This window comes from Urocampus carinirostris, chromosome 8 (assembly GCF_059441175.1).
Source record: "Urocampus carinirostris isolate Australia breed hairy pipefish chromosome 8, RoL_Ucar_1.0, whole genome shotgun sequence".
Classification (NCBI taxonomy): Eukaryota; Metazoa; Chordata; class Actinopteri; order Syngnathiformes; family Syngnathidae; genus Urocampus; species Urocampus carinirostris.
Genome location: NC_142356.1, coordinates 10,941,553 through 10,956,717, shown reverse-complemented (window position 1 = coordinate 10,956,717; position 15,165 = coordinate 10,941,553). Strand labels below are relative to the sequence as shown.

The 15,165-nt window shown below is 41.5% G+C and overlaps 1 protein-coding gene across 1 annotated transcript in view; it reads left to right on the top strand.

The window, feature by feature from the left end:
• Positions 1–3,246: 3,246 nt before the first annotated feature.
• krt222 (keratin 222) overlaps positions 3,247–15,165 on the top strand; it is a 32,922-nt gene continuing 21,003 nt past the window's right edge. The window contains exons 1-4 of the mRNA XM_088341602.1: positions 3,247–3,444; positions 6,512–6,594; positions 8,398–8,551; positions 11,381–11,644. Of these exons, the coding sequence (XP_088197728.1) occupies positions 3,247–3,444; positions 6,512–6,594; positions 8,398–8,551; positions 11,381–11,644 (699 nt within the window). The remainder of the gene's footprint in view (positions 3,445–6,511; positions 6,595–8,397; positions 8,552–11,380; positions 11,645–15,165) is intronic.

Below are 15,165 nucleotides of genomic sequence, written 5' to 3'. Positions count from 1 at the left end.
CTATGCATAATTATTTTCTTTATCCTTTTTTTTATTTTTACACGTTCATGTTAGCGTAATCTTTCATACGGAAGATTACGATAACGCGAACATACGATTAGCCTGGGTTAGCTTCATGTTTACGTTAAACATTCAAGGTAAACATTCAGGGTGTTGGAACGGATTAAAACGATTTACATTATTTCTAATGGGAAAAATGATTTCGGTGATCGAACAAATCGGTTTTCGAACAGGGTTCTGGAACTGATTATGGTCGAGAAACGAGGTTTCACTGTATTTTTAGAAAATCCTTTGGCTTTTCCCCCACTTTAAAACCACTGACACACACACCTACTAAAGCACGCACACACGATTTAGCTTTATTTTTCCAGTTAACTACAATGAACACCCTGAATACAATGAACTGTAGTATAATAGATCAAATGGCACTATGTAAGTTTATTAACTTATGATTCGCAACCTCCGTTGTGCAAGCTGAGATCTTTTGTGCTTTTTGCTGTCATTGAGTATTGTAACCGCATGTGAGCGTTCTTTATTCAGGGCCACGGTTGATGCATGGGTTATGTCCAGTGTTCCCTCTAAGCTGCGCGCGTGCGCAATTGCGCACTGCTCGCACATTCTCAGCGCACAGGAAAATCGAGCCAGCGCACAAAAATGAGGGCTCAAAATTACTGATTAGGAAGCGACTTAAGTCAAAGTTACAGTGCATGAAGGTAAAAATACACGGGTTCCCCCGACGTTGTGTCCTAAATGCGGTATTTTGAAGTCGAGTCGAGGGAGAACGAAGTTGAGTAAAGTTAGTAAAGTTTGTCTGGGACCCGGCTTTTTCGGCTCGGCTCACTAAAAGAAACCGGCTCTTTCGGGTCCTAAACAGCTCTTCGGGTTGTTTTTGCTTCTTTAATCCCAACATGACCAAATATTATGTAAAATTATGCACAGAATGACTTAAAGTGAGAGGGGAATAGAACAAAAAAGAAAAAAATACCAAAACGAAAAAGTAGTGAAAAGCTGAGAAAAAAAGAAACAAAGGGAAGAGAAAAGAGAGGGAAAAATTTAGAAAATAGCCAGAAAAAAAAAATGTAGGAAAAAAAGAAAATAGAGAACAAAAAGAAAAAAGTAACGAAAAAGTAGAAAATACATGGAAAATATAAGAAAAAGTTTGTGTTGCATTCAAATCATTTCCAATTAAATCAAGTGAATCTTGTTGCCAACATTGTACGTCCACTAAAAAATGTGATTAAATACAGTTCTGTATCTTACAAGCGACTAAATAAGCCCCCAAAAATATTAATATTATGCGACAAAATATATCAGGAAATAAAAAGAAATGGATATCTTGTGAATGAATTGTAAGAACAAACGACGTTTGTAGGCCGTACAACCTTTGCAATAATACATGAGTCAATTCATTCAAAAGAGAAAAAATAATTTTGCATTGCCGGAAACTTGATGTCAAGTTTTGGACATGTTTGATAATGAATTATCTTGCCACACTTGGGATTATGGTTGCTCACTGTTGTTTCAAGTGTTGCTCACCGACTTTGTGTGAACGCTCAGACCTGTAGAAAAATAGAGGGAACATTGGTTATGTCAGGGGTGAGAAAACCTTTTGAGTCAGGGTTCTTATTGAGTTCAAAAATTTAGCAGAAGGACTGGGCTACAAGAGAAATATTGATCGATTGATTGATTAGTAGGTTGGTTGATTGATTGGTTGATTGATGGATTGATTCATGTCATGATTACCGATGTGATTAACCTGTGCCCGTCCGCTCATTTGGCGCCAACCGTCGCGGGTCCTGTTTGGCTCCCTGTCACTATTTGAACCCTGTTCTGTCAATCCCCTGTTGTCCGTCTGTGATCCTCAGTTAACACTAGGCAAGCCTTTTTCGACCCTGACTCCCACCTGTCCCGTTTTTTTTTGCTCCCGTCTGTCCTCAAGCTTCAACCCGTTTTTGATCCTGACCACGTCTACTCTCCCGTCCTGGCTTTTGACCTCTTTTTGTCCCCCGACTGCGTCTACTTTCCCGTTCTGGCCTACGACTCGCTTCCGACCCTGACTACGCCTTGCTCTCCCAGTCCCGGCTACGACCCGTTTTTTCCGTCCCTGACACCGCCACCGCTTGCTACGGAGGATCCACTTCTGCATTGGGAGCACAACCCGAGTACAAGAGCGACTTGCTTCCCGTGCCCAGCGAACACCGGATCGTGGGCGCAGTCCTTTCTCTTTCCTCCAATAAAACTTGTAAGAAACGTAAAAATGTGATTAAATACAGTTCTGTATCGTGCAACTGACTAAATAAGCCCCCAAAAATGTTAGTATTATGTGACAAAAGATACTAAGAATAAAAGAAATGGAAATCTTGTGAAAGAATCATTGTAAAAACAAATTAGGTTTGTAGGCCGTACTACCTTTGCAATAATACATGAGTCAATTCATTCAAAAGTGAAAAATCATTTTGCATTGCCGCAAAATGTACCGGATGTCAAGTTTTAGACATGTTTGATAATGACTTAGTTCCCACACTTGGGATTGCTGTTGCTCACTGTTGTTTCAAGCGTTGCTCACTGACTTTGTGTGAACGCTCAGGCCCCTGGAAAATTAGAGGGAACATTGACTGCCACATATCATGGCAGGCTACGCATTGTGTTGCTATGTGTTTACTAATCCAGGATCAGAGTGCACAAAAGGGCCCCAGAGTGCCGCTCGTGATGCAGGCAGTGTGCCCCCTATGGCTTTCTCTTTCCCATTTTTTGTTTTTGTTTGTGATAATAGAAGCTTGTTACTGTAGTTGACCATTGATAAATCAGAAAGACAACATCTTGCATGTTTTTAAAGCAACTGATCACTTTGTCTTAGGGACCTGTTGATGATGACAGCACAAACGCACTGTGAAGAAAAAAATACTGCCTCCTCCTTTGGAGAGGAATGTGCTAAGCTGTGAAGAGAGTTCTTTGGATTCTTGCGGTGGAGTAGAACTAGGAGAATTTAGCTCCCCTGCTTCTGACAAGAATTGCTGTTCTTTATGCTGGGTACCAATGACGGCAGCTCACGTGAATATCACTGGGTAAACATTTACTCCCTTCACGCCTCTGCAAGAGTGGCCGAAAACAAGTCTCGCTGTTTTCTGTTACCTGCTGGCTTCTAAATTACCGTTTCTCCTAGGAACGAAAGTGAGTACGGGCTGTGTAACATGATCAATCTTGTTTTGGTTTTGACTGAAATCTTTGCTGTCTTTGCGAGTCAGCATGGACTCGCTGCAAAATTCCAGTCAGATCATGTGGGAACTGAACACTCGCTTGAAGAGCTTCCAGGAGCAGGTGAACCGGCTGCAGGAGACCAACCAAGAGTTAGGAGCGCAGATAGCTGAAAGAATCCCCAGAAGCTCCTGGGGCTCTCAGGACTGGTCCAAGCAGGAGGAAGCTGTGAAAGAACTCCGTGCTCAGGTAAGAAAAGAGTGTGGGATTAAGCGGCATCTATGTTTGAGAATGTCTTGAACCAAAAAGCAGGGGAGGTAGTTTGAATGTGCATAACTCACTGTGTATAGGGACTACCCATTTGTGGCGTTAATGACCTTGACACATTATGAACAGTCAACTTACTAGGCGGGGCCTGAATGCATCTCGCAATGTTCCCTCTAAGCTGCGTGTGTGCGCAATTGATAGATAGAGATAGACAACCCAGACCTTTTCCGCGCACAAGAAAATCTAGCCAGCTCACAAAAATCAGGGCTCAAAATTGCTAATTAAGAAGAGAATTAAGTCAAAGTTACAGTGCATGAAGGTAAAAACGTTGTGTTCTAAATGCGGTATTTAAAGTCAATATCAAAGTAAAACAAAGTTGAGTAAAGTCAGTAGAGTTTGTAGAGAACCGGCTTCTTCGGCTCGGCTCACTAAAAGGAACCGGCTCTTTCGGGTCCTAAACAGCTCTTCGGGTTGTTTTTGCTTCTTTAATCCCAACATAACCAAATATTATGTAAAATTATGCACAAAATGACGTAAAGGAAGGGGGGAATAGAACAAAAAAGAAAAAAATACCCAAATGAAAAAGTAGTGAAAAGCTGAGAAAAAAAGAAACAAAAGGAAGAGAAAAAAAGAAGAAAAATTAGAAAAAAGACAGAAAAAAAGAAAAGAAAAAAATGTAGGAAAAACGTAAATAGAGAACAAAAAGAAAAAAGTAACACCTCGGAAAAAATAAACACAATGAGATTTTTTTAAAGGAATTTTTTTTAAAAAAGAAGAAAAAAACAGGGAAAAAAGTTTGTGTTGCGTTTAAATAATTTCCAATGATATCAAGTGAATCTTGTTGCCAACATTGTACTTCCACTAAAAATGTGATTAAGTACAGTTCTGTATCTTATAACCGGCTAAATAAGCCCCCAAAAATGATAATATTATGCGACAAAATATGTCAGGAAATAAAAAGAAATCAGAGGGAACATTGGTCCTGATCCTGTTCCGGTTCATGACAGTTTGAGAGCAACCATGGTAATATTACTGGTATGTTTAATTCTTTCAGGATGTTACGTAAGAACTTTAAAGTGAAATGAGAACAAAAGTGTCTTGACAAAAGCTCTACTCGTGTGCATTTAGAAATAAACATAAAAAAAAAATGATGTATGGGACCCCGCATCTCACACATTCAGGAACAACAAAAGAGGATTTACAATTAGTGTTCGAAACATGAAATCTGAGCTACGTCGAAGTTTGGCGCTTATGGTGCTTCCTTTAAGCAACAAACAATTACCACAATAACCACAAGAGGGAACTCGAAGACCACTCTATTTGTTTCTCAAAGGCAGAACAGTTACTACATGTAGAATCATTTAATTGTGTCACGACCAGAACCGAATCAGGACCCAAATGCGTAGCAAGATACGCAGGAGTGTTTTTTATACAGTGATAGACTGCGTTTTGTATAAGATCTTTATGTTTAGTCCATTCTACATAAGATACACAAACAATAGCTATGTTCTAACACCTTTTATGTGCTTTCTATATTCATTCCATATTTTCCATGCACCGTAATTGTGCTAAATACTGTTTTTTAATTTTCATACATTCCACTGGACAGTATACTGTATACGCTTTACATTTTGCCGAAGTGGTGTCCAATCCATGGGCTGTAGGCTATTTGCAGCCCACCCTTTTAGTAAAATCATCAGCATTTATTGATAGAAAGAGGAAGGGCAGCGCCCGCGGTCCAGTGCCCGCGGGACGCAGGAAGCAAGCCGCTCACACAATCGAATCATGATCCGAATACGGAAGTGGATCTTCCGGGGCGGGAGATGGCGGTGTCAAGGACGGAAAAAAACAGGTCGGTGGCCGGGACAGGAGAGCAAAAACGAGGTCGGGACCAAAAACGGGTCGTAAGCCCGGACGGGAGAGCTAACGTGGTTGGGGTCAAAAACAGGTCAAAGCCGGGGGAGATCAGAAACGGACGGGTGGAATAACGGGTGCAAAAAGCAGCACTGACGGGAGTCAGAGTCAAAATGCTTGCCTTGTAGAAACATAGGTTCGCTGACAGACTGACAATGGAGGAGTGAAAGAACTGGGCTTATAAAGGACAGGGATGGCCCGCATCTGTTGGCGTCAAACCAGCGGGCACATGTGACCCAAATAAGTCATCATGACAAATTGTAAGCATAGATTTCCAGTTTTATCCACTGTGTTTTCCGGTGTATTATAATAATAATAATGATAATTTCCTTTGTATTGTCATTCTTTGTAACAATATACACAGAACGAAATGTCGATACACCTGACCAGTTGTAGCGAGCCGATGCAGCCGCAGCCAACAGAGGGCGCCGCCATTTTTACCAATGTTATAAGTCTTAGGTATGACTCAGCCGAGGCGCGAACCAGCGACCTCCCAGTCTCAAAGCGGGCGCCCTACCATCTAGGCTACTGAGCTGGTAGGAGCAGGGTTGGGTAGGGTTACTTTAACTGGATTACTTTCAATTACTTTTGGATTACTCCAATACCAAATATGCTAATAAAAGACAAAAGAAACTCAAAATGAATAAAATGATGACTCACAACACGTGGTAAGCTTTCTCTCCTGGCTTTGATCTCTTTGATCTCCAGCAAAACTAAAATAAAATGCCACAGAAACAAAATGAAAATAAATCCAAACAGCTTGCCGACATCATTTTTGCCCTTCCATGTATTCCGTTACTCCCCAAGCCTGCACAAAAATTGAGTCATTTTATTCATGTTTAGATTATTCCTTTTTGTCTTTTATTAGCATATTTTTTATTGGAGTAATCCAAAAGTAATTGAAAGTAATCAAGTTAAAGTAACCCTACCCAACCCTGATAAGGAGAACCAGACTTTAAGGCGGACTTTTAATTTTCTGGTAAATTTGGGGATTTTCCCGCGTGCCTTAGTCTGGAAAATACAGGAATAATTTTTGTTTTGAAACAGTCATAGTGCTTTAAATGGATGGATGGATGGATGGATGGATGGGAGGAACACCACAATAAGGGGTTTTAATTCCTATTTTCTTTGACAGGTTGGCAAACTTTTAATGGAAAATGCCCAGCTGGCGCTACAGTCCGAGGGCATGAAGTCCAGGGCAGCTGCCATTCAAGCCAGGTCAGCTTGGCACCTTTCCTGAAACTCCTCTCACTTTTTTTATCCTTACGACTAGAACAGCAACATTATTGAGATCAAGTGTTACAAACTGACCCCAAATGTCATGTTTGATATTATTTTGCACATTTTTAATGATCATAGCTATTCTGAATAGCCACCGAGGCATTTATTTTTATTTTTTTCTACCTTTTATGGTACTTGAAACCAAAAGAATCAGGTTAAATTATTAGATGATCGAATGCTACTCGTTAACTATAAAGGAGAAACAACATACATTGATTTAGAAGTTGCAAGGAGAACAGGGGAGCGGCCAAACCTCAAATAAGTAATTCCAACCTGTTCTAAAAGCCTCACACTTAGCTTTTTTTTGTATTAAATCTCCTTGTTCCGCTCTGAAAGGAGTGGAAATTATAGCTTCGTCGAAAGTCAGAATGATGTCGACGATCCATAAAAGTCAAACCAATGAATAACAGTGAGGTAAAGTCAATACAGTAATCCCTCGGTTATCGCGGTTAATGGGGACCGAGACCACCCGCGAAAACTGAAAATCAGCGAAGTAAAAAAAATGTATACAGGTATACAGTATACCCCCCTGTATACAGTACACCATATACAATACGGGTAGAGAGAGAGAGAGTGAAATTCATGTTATAACAAAAAAAAAACTGTAAAATATGTTGTATATACACGGAATAGGACTGCGGCAAAACCACTACGAACCATTCAGTATGATTGTATTAACCGCTCTCAACCACAAGCAGCCATCGCAGTTTATTTAGCTTGTTAACACTACCGGTTACCTATTGAAAATAAAAACTGTGAAAATTTGATTTTTGATGAGTGTTTGTGAAGCGTTTTGGGAAACAACAGTTAAAAAAAACGCTCGCTTTTGGTATAATAAAGTCAAACTTGAGATGAAATGTGACAGAAGAGAATATACTTCGAATACGTCGCAGAGTTCCTACAGGATAAACTGAGCGCCACATAAGAAGGGGGTGAGGTGGGAGGAGTTGAAGGAAGGGGTGTTGAAGATAAGACCAATTTGTTGAATCGTCTCATACGTGTTCTAAGAAATGCAGGAATCAAAATGACGTAAGAGGGAGTTATTTTTATTGATACACAATTTCAACAAGAGACTTAGCGAATCAAAGATATGCGTGTGTCTTTATAGTTTTCAACATAGCACGTGTACACCCCGTCCCTTTTCACGCCTGAAGACGCACATGCCCAGGGTTCCGTCCTTATTTGGAAGTGTTTTTAAGTTTATGCCAGTTTATGTGACCTTGCCCTTTGCCGTTATCTGTTGTCCTCCCTTGAGGAGGATTGTTTATACTAATTCGTCCGCAGAGACCTTCGCGAGATGTAAACAACATTTCTCCCAACTGTAAGCAAGTGTTTCTACATTTCTTTCTATGCAAATCTATTCTACAAATGCAAGTTTATTTTCTACAACAGGGGGGGTGAGCGAAGCGGTAACTCACCATGACTAAGCATTGTGTCAGGGCCTCCCCCTCCCCTTCACAATAAGAGTGTCCACACCGTGTCCTCAGTTGACATAAGCTCGCGCTCAATGGCGTCAAGTCAATAAATGCTTTTATTGAGAAGGTAAGGTATATTTTTTAGACCCGCGAAGCTCTGAACCGCGAACTAGCGAGGTTCCACTGTACAACGAAATGGCATCCTATGCAATCTCCTTTGCAGGTGCCCATTATTAAGCAAAATAAACTTATCACTATTCAAATTTCACCATTTCAATCATTTGAATCAGGGGAACCCCATTCTCCTTCTTCATGCATGTTACAGGTGTGACTTGGAAGAACGTCACACTATTCGTCTGGAGCAACAGGTTGCTGTGCTGAGGGGATCAAAGAAGAAGACTGAGCAGAGCAACAGAAATTTGGAAGCTAATATTCATCACTCCATGACAGAGCTTCGGGATATCAACCAAGAGTACCAGGTCATTGCTGGCTAACACAGGGGAAGTCCATTTTCTTCCTGTTTTATACCAATAGGAGTGTCTTATTACATTGTTCTAGGGTAAACACTATTAAAACTATTAACTATATAAATATTTAGGGTGTGACCAATGTTCCCTGTAATTTTCCATGGGTCTGAGCGTTCACACAAAGTCAGTGAGCAACACTTGAAAGAATAGTGAGCAACAGCAATCCCAAGTGTGGCAACTAAATCATTATCAAACATGTCCAAAATTTACATTTTTGCTGAGTTTCCGGCAATGCAAAATTATTTTTCACTTTTGAATGAATTGACTCGAGTACTATTGCAAAGGTTGCAGGGCCTACAAACGTCATTTGTTTTTACAATTCTTTCACAAGATTTCCATTTCTTTTTTTTTTCCTGGAATCTTTTGTCGCATAACACTCACATTTTTGGGGGCTTATTGAGTCGGTTGCAGGATGCACAACTGTATTGAATCACATTTTTTAGTGGAAGTACAATGTTGGCGACAAAATTTGACTTATTTGAATGCAACACAAACTTTTTCTTCTTTTTCCCTGTTTTTTTTTCCATTTTTTTCAATTCCTTTAAAAAAAATCTCTGTGTTTATTTTTTCCTAGCTGTTACTTTTTTGTTTTTGTTCTCTATTTACTTTTTTTCATTTGTTTCTTTCTATTCTTTTTTTCTGGCTTTTTTTCTGAATTTTTCCTTCTTTTTTGTCTTCCTTTTTGTTTCTTTTTTTCTCAGCTTTTCACTACTTTTTCATTTTGGAATTTTTGTCTTTTTTGTTCTATCCCCCTCCCCTCCTTTAAGTCATTTTGTGCATAATTTTACATAATATTTGGTCATGTAGGGATGAAAGAAGCAAAAACCACCTGAAGAGCCGTTTAGGACCCGAAAGAGCGGGTTCCTTTTAGTGAGCCGGGCCAAAAAAGCCGGTTCTCGAAAAACTCTACTGACTTTACTCGACTTCGTTCTACTTCGACCTTGACTTCAAAATACGACATTTAGGACACAACGCCAGGGGAACCCTTGTATTTTTACCTTCATGCACTGTACGTTTGACTTAATTCGCTTCTTAATTAGTAATTTCGAGCCCTCATTATTGTGAGCTGGCTAAATTTTTTTGTGTGCGGAAAAGCTCTGGGTAGTAGCAATTGCGCACACACGCAGGTTATAGAAAACATTGCGCTGGATAGATTTTCTTGTGCCCTGGGAATGTGCGGGCAGTGCGCGATTGCGCACGCGCGCAGCTTAGAGGGAACATTGGGTGTGACATAAAATTTCTGTCAAGAATTCAAACACATTTAATTGGGCTAACATATCTATCAGCCTTAGCCAATTGCTCCACTTAATCCATCCGATCCAGTATCTGCACCACTTATCCTCAGTCTGGTCACAGAGGTGCTGGAGCCCTTCCCAGCTGTCCTTGGGCAGAGGGCAGGGGACACCCTGAAGTGGTTGCCAGCCAGTCGCAGGGCACATACAGACAGACAGACAACTCACTAGCTCATTCACACCTAGGTAAGATGAGAGATGGTCATAATTCCGCTAAGCGTGTTTGGAGGAAGAAGAATGAAGAGTACAATCCGAAGAACACCATCCCTACCGTGAAGCATGGGGGTGGTAGCATCATGCTGTGGGGGTGTTTTTCTGCACATGGGACAGGGACGAGTTTACTGCATCAAATAGAGGATGACTAGGGCCATATATTGTGAGATTTTGGGGAACAACATCCTTCCCTCAGTTAGAGCATCATAGATGGGCTTGGCTGGGTCTTCCAACACGACAATGACCTGAAGCACACAGCCAGGAAAACAAGTTTTAGCATGGCTCAGTCAGTCTCCAGACCCGAACCCAATCGAAAACTTTTAGAGGGAGCTCAAACTCAGTGTTTTTCCGCGACAGCCCAGAAACCTGACTGATCTAGAGAAGATCTGTGTAGAGGAGTGGGCCAAGATCCCTCCTGCAGTGTGTGCAAACCTGGTGAAAGAGTTTGTTCCCGGAGTTTATTTGGCTGCCGTCAAGATGCAGACTTCGCTGCCCTGGCAGCAGGACTCAAGGGAGGAAGACTGTCTTCATCCCCAGGGCTATTCAGCACCTGAACTCGCAACCCCCAATCCCCTAGTGTTACGTAGTGTTCTTCTTCTGCATCATTCAAGACTAACTCATTTATATTGGTACTTCTTATTCACTTTTAAACATTTTATTCAGTCTTATTTATTGTATGGACTTCAGTACTTCAGCACTTAACGGTTGAACATTGGATATTGTATGTGGGTGGGTGGGTGTTGTATGCTACTCTGTGTGACTTTTAATTGTCCCATGGGAACAAATAAAGTGTTCTGGTTGGTTGGTTGGTCGGTTGGTTGATTGATTGATTGGATTGATTGATTGATGGAAAGACTACAGGGAGTGTTTGACCTCTGTAATAGCAGACAAAGGCTACCGTACCAAATATTAACATTCATTTTCTCAGGTGTTGAAATATTTATTTGCGGCTATATCACACACATTAATTGTTATAAAATCATGCATTGTGATTTCTGGATTTTTCTTTTTAGTTTATCTCTCTCACGGTGGACATGCACCTACGATGAAAATTTCAGACCCCTTCATAATTTTTAAGTGGGAGAAATAGCAAAATAGCAGGGTGCTCAAATACTCATTCTCTTCACTGTAGTATACTGAAAATGGCTGTAAGAAGGTGACCAATACACGCACAACATGTACTTTTAGCAGCCTGTGCATGTTTACTGTTTATGTCTCACCTACTGCATCCCGCTCACTCCCCCTTCCCCCTTCCCCTTTGTTTGGCCTCTTGCAGGCAACCCGAGCTTTGCAGTTGCAGCAATCTCCCTCGTGCGATGCTCTGTTAGCAGCAAGTAAAAAGGAAGAGAATGGCACAGGGATGGAGATGTCCAAACTCCTTGACCAAGTCAGATATCAGTGCGACCTGAAGAGGCTTCCCAACCAGAACCAAAGACGCTTCGGTCTTGTGAAATCCTCAAATTGGCTTTCCGGCTATCCTGGGACAATCCAGTATGAAGCAGGAGCTGCATCAGGAAATCACAGCGGCAGCCCAGTCCAGGTACGAATCACTTACAATGTTGGCAACAAGATTGATTGGTATAATTGGAAATTATTTGAATGCAACACAAACTTTTCCTTCTTTTTCCCTGTTTTTTTCTATTTTTTTAATTCCTTTAAAAAAATCTCATTGTGTTTATTTTTTCCTAGTTGTTACTTTTTTCTTTTTTTCTCTATTTACCTTTTTCCTTTTTTCCTCTTTTCTTTTTTTCTGACATTTTTCTGAATTTTTCCTCCTTTTTTCCCTTTCTTTTGTTTCTTTTTTTCTCAGCTTTTCACTACTGGTATTTTTTCCTTTTTTGTTCTATTCCCCCCTTCCTTTAAGTCATTCTGTGCATAATTTTACATGATATTTGGTCATATAGGGATGAAAGAAGCAAAAACAACCCAAAGAGCCGTTTAGGACCCGAAAGAGCCGGTTTCTTTTAGTGAGCAGAGCCGAAGAAGCCGGTTCTCGAAAAACTCTACTGACTTTACTCAACTTCGTTCTACTTCGACCTTGACTTCAAAATACCGCATTTAGAACACAACGTCAGGGGAACCTGTGTATTTTTACCTTCATGCACTGTAACTTTGACTTAATTCGCTTATTAATTAGCAATTTCGAGCACCAATTTTTGTGAGCTGGCTAGAATTTCTTGTGCGCGGAAAAGCTCTGGGTAGTGCGCAATTGCGCACACACGCAGCTTAGAGGGAACATTGCGCTGGATAGATTTTCTTGTGCGCTGAGAATGTGCAGGAAGTGCGCGATTGCGCACGTGCGCACCTTAGAGGGAACATTGCTTCCAATACTCATCATTTGTTTGGTCTACCAGTGCTGCTCAAGATCTTTATTCACAGGTATTGTGCCTTTGTCTTTGCTGCTATGAAAATAAGTAAATGTCTCTCTTAAAGGTATTCCCAATATCATATTTCTTTCACCTACACAAAACATGTAGTATTACTGCAATTATGCAAATATGTTAAAGATTTCCACGCACCGAGGCACTCGAGAAATTTAGTCTCAAAGTTGACCCATAAGGCTTGTTTTCTGTAAAGCTGGACATCATTGAAGGAACAAAATACTTTCAAAATGGTGAATCCCATTAACACAACATGTGAGGCCAGCTCGGAAACAAACAGCAGTAAACAGCAATTGCATACCGCTGATTTCTGCTTTGAACTAGATGATTGTGTTTTTCACTGCTTGTGTCGCTGTCGAAATAATTTCGTCCAGCTACCTTCGAGGACTTTCGTGTTTTTTTTGCTTCCGGTGTTATGTGGTCGGCAAGCCTGGCTTAAGCATCAATTTTGCCGTGTCCTTCGCGTCTATGGCCGTAGCAGTTGGCGCTTTTTGTTGTTGTTTCCCAGTTTGCATAGGGGCTGCTGAGGGCTTTTCTGTTTTGTTGGCTCCCGGTTGGCACTCGCTGGCTGCCCACCATGTGTTGTTAGGCCGGCTGGCTTAGCATTAGCGCAGGTTTGGCCGCTTCCCTTGGTTTATTCTCGGCTGGTTCTGCCCTCGTCTCGTTTATTGCTGCGTTTTGTTGAATTTTCCCGGTTAGCCTGGCTGTTTGTTGAATAAAATGACAGAATTTTGTGCAGGCTTGGGGAGTAACGGAATACATGGAAGGGCAAAAATGATGTTGGCAAGCTGTTTGGATTTATTTTCATTTTGTTTCTGTCGCATATGATGTTAGTTTTGCCGGAGATCAAAGAGATCAAAGCCAGGAGAGAAAGCTTACCACGTGTTGTGAGTCATCAATTTTTATTCATATTTAGTTTATTTTGTCTTTTATTAGCATATTTGGTATTGGAGTAATCTAAAAGTAATTGAAATAAATCCAGTTAAAGTAACCCTACCCAACCCTGACCATTACAGCATGCACCTGCGGCACTACGCCTAGGCATTCCACACAAAAACTAGCAAAACATTGCTTGAAACCTCTTTGATTATCTGCACCGCTTATCCTCAGTAGGGTCACGGGGGTGCCGGAGCCCATCCCATTTATCTTCGGGCAGTGGGCAGGGGACACCCTGAACTGGTTGCCAGCAAGTCGCAGGGCACACAGAGACAGACGAGTCACTCGCTCATTCAGACCAAGGGACAACTTGGACTGGCCAATTAACCTGACATGCATGTTTATGGAATGTGGGGGAAACCCGAGTGCCCGGAGGAAACCCACGCAAGCACGGGGAGAACATGCAAACTCCACAGAGGAAGGTTTGATCTCACGACCTCAGAACTGTGCCGCACATGCACTAACCACTGCTCCGCCGTGCTGCCCCAGCTTTGATTAATTAACACATAAAACAACATGGTGACTGGCTTTCTAGGGTGCTGGTGTTCCTCCGATGATGTCACATCTCAGAATGACGAAGACAAGACATGCTGTCAAAATGCATTATCTTGAAAAATAACTGATAGATACCGATTTTACATACAGTCTTCAGTTCGAGACCGGGTGGACACATATGTTGGCCTGGGGAGGGATGGACAACCCCTGGCTGTACTTGCCAAAGGTGTCAGGAAAAGGACCGGGAAGCAGGAAGTCGGGACTCATATGCGTAGACGCTCTGTCACTTTAATTAGGAAATAAAAGTTGTCCAACACACAAACGGACCAAAGACAAAACAAAACAGGTTTAAAGGCAATCAAAATTACAAACTAGGCATTACTCAGATCAAACGGGCATGAACAGGTCTTCAACAAGGTAAAGCAATGGTCTGGCAACGGGCAGTCCCAAAAGGAGCATTTAAGTACTCCACAAGCAATCAGTTCAATGCGTCTCAGCCGGTGTCATGGGGCGGGGCCATCTGGGCGCCATGACTACCGTGCAGGACATGACAAAAGGTACAAAAAAGGAAATGGTTCCTTTCGGTTAAGGAATCCAACCAACCACCCAACCATATACCTTTTATGCAAAAAAACGTGTATTATTTCCTTGCATTTTGCATGTTTGAATATATATTTTTTTCAATTAATGGAGTGTTCCTCCCCCACAATCATGCATTGCAAAATATTCCAGAGGACTCAAGAAATTTTGTCTCAAAATTGTCCGACTGACCTTACATCCCCTAAAGCTGTGACGTCACAGGATGACAACAAACATAACAATGGCTTGTCGTGTTGAAAAACAGACAGGGATTGTAGAACAGTGATTGTATAGCGCTCATTTCTGCTTGGAGAAATTGGAACGTTACTTACCGTGGCAGGTAAGTTTACCTGCCGTTGTATACAGCGTGTGTTCCTTTTTTGCCTTCGCCTTTTTGTTGGTAGGTGATTGTGACTTTTCCTTTGTGTTTTTCGCCACGCGTCTTGCAATTAATATAATATTGTCCGGTTAGCTCCTCGTTAGCGTCCGGGATAAAGGCTTCCAGTTTTTTTTTGGTCCATGACAATTTAGAACTGCCAATCGAACTGTAATTCAGGTTTTTGAAGTGTGGGAAGAAAACGCACGCAAGCACGGGAGAACATTCAAACTCCGCACAGGGTATCCGGTAGCTGGTTTTGATCCCGGGATCCCTGAACCGTTGGGCTGACAC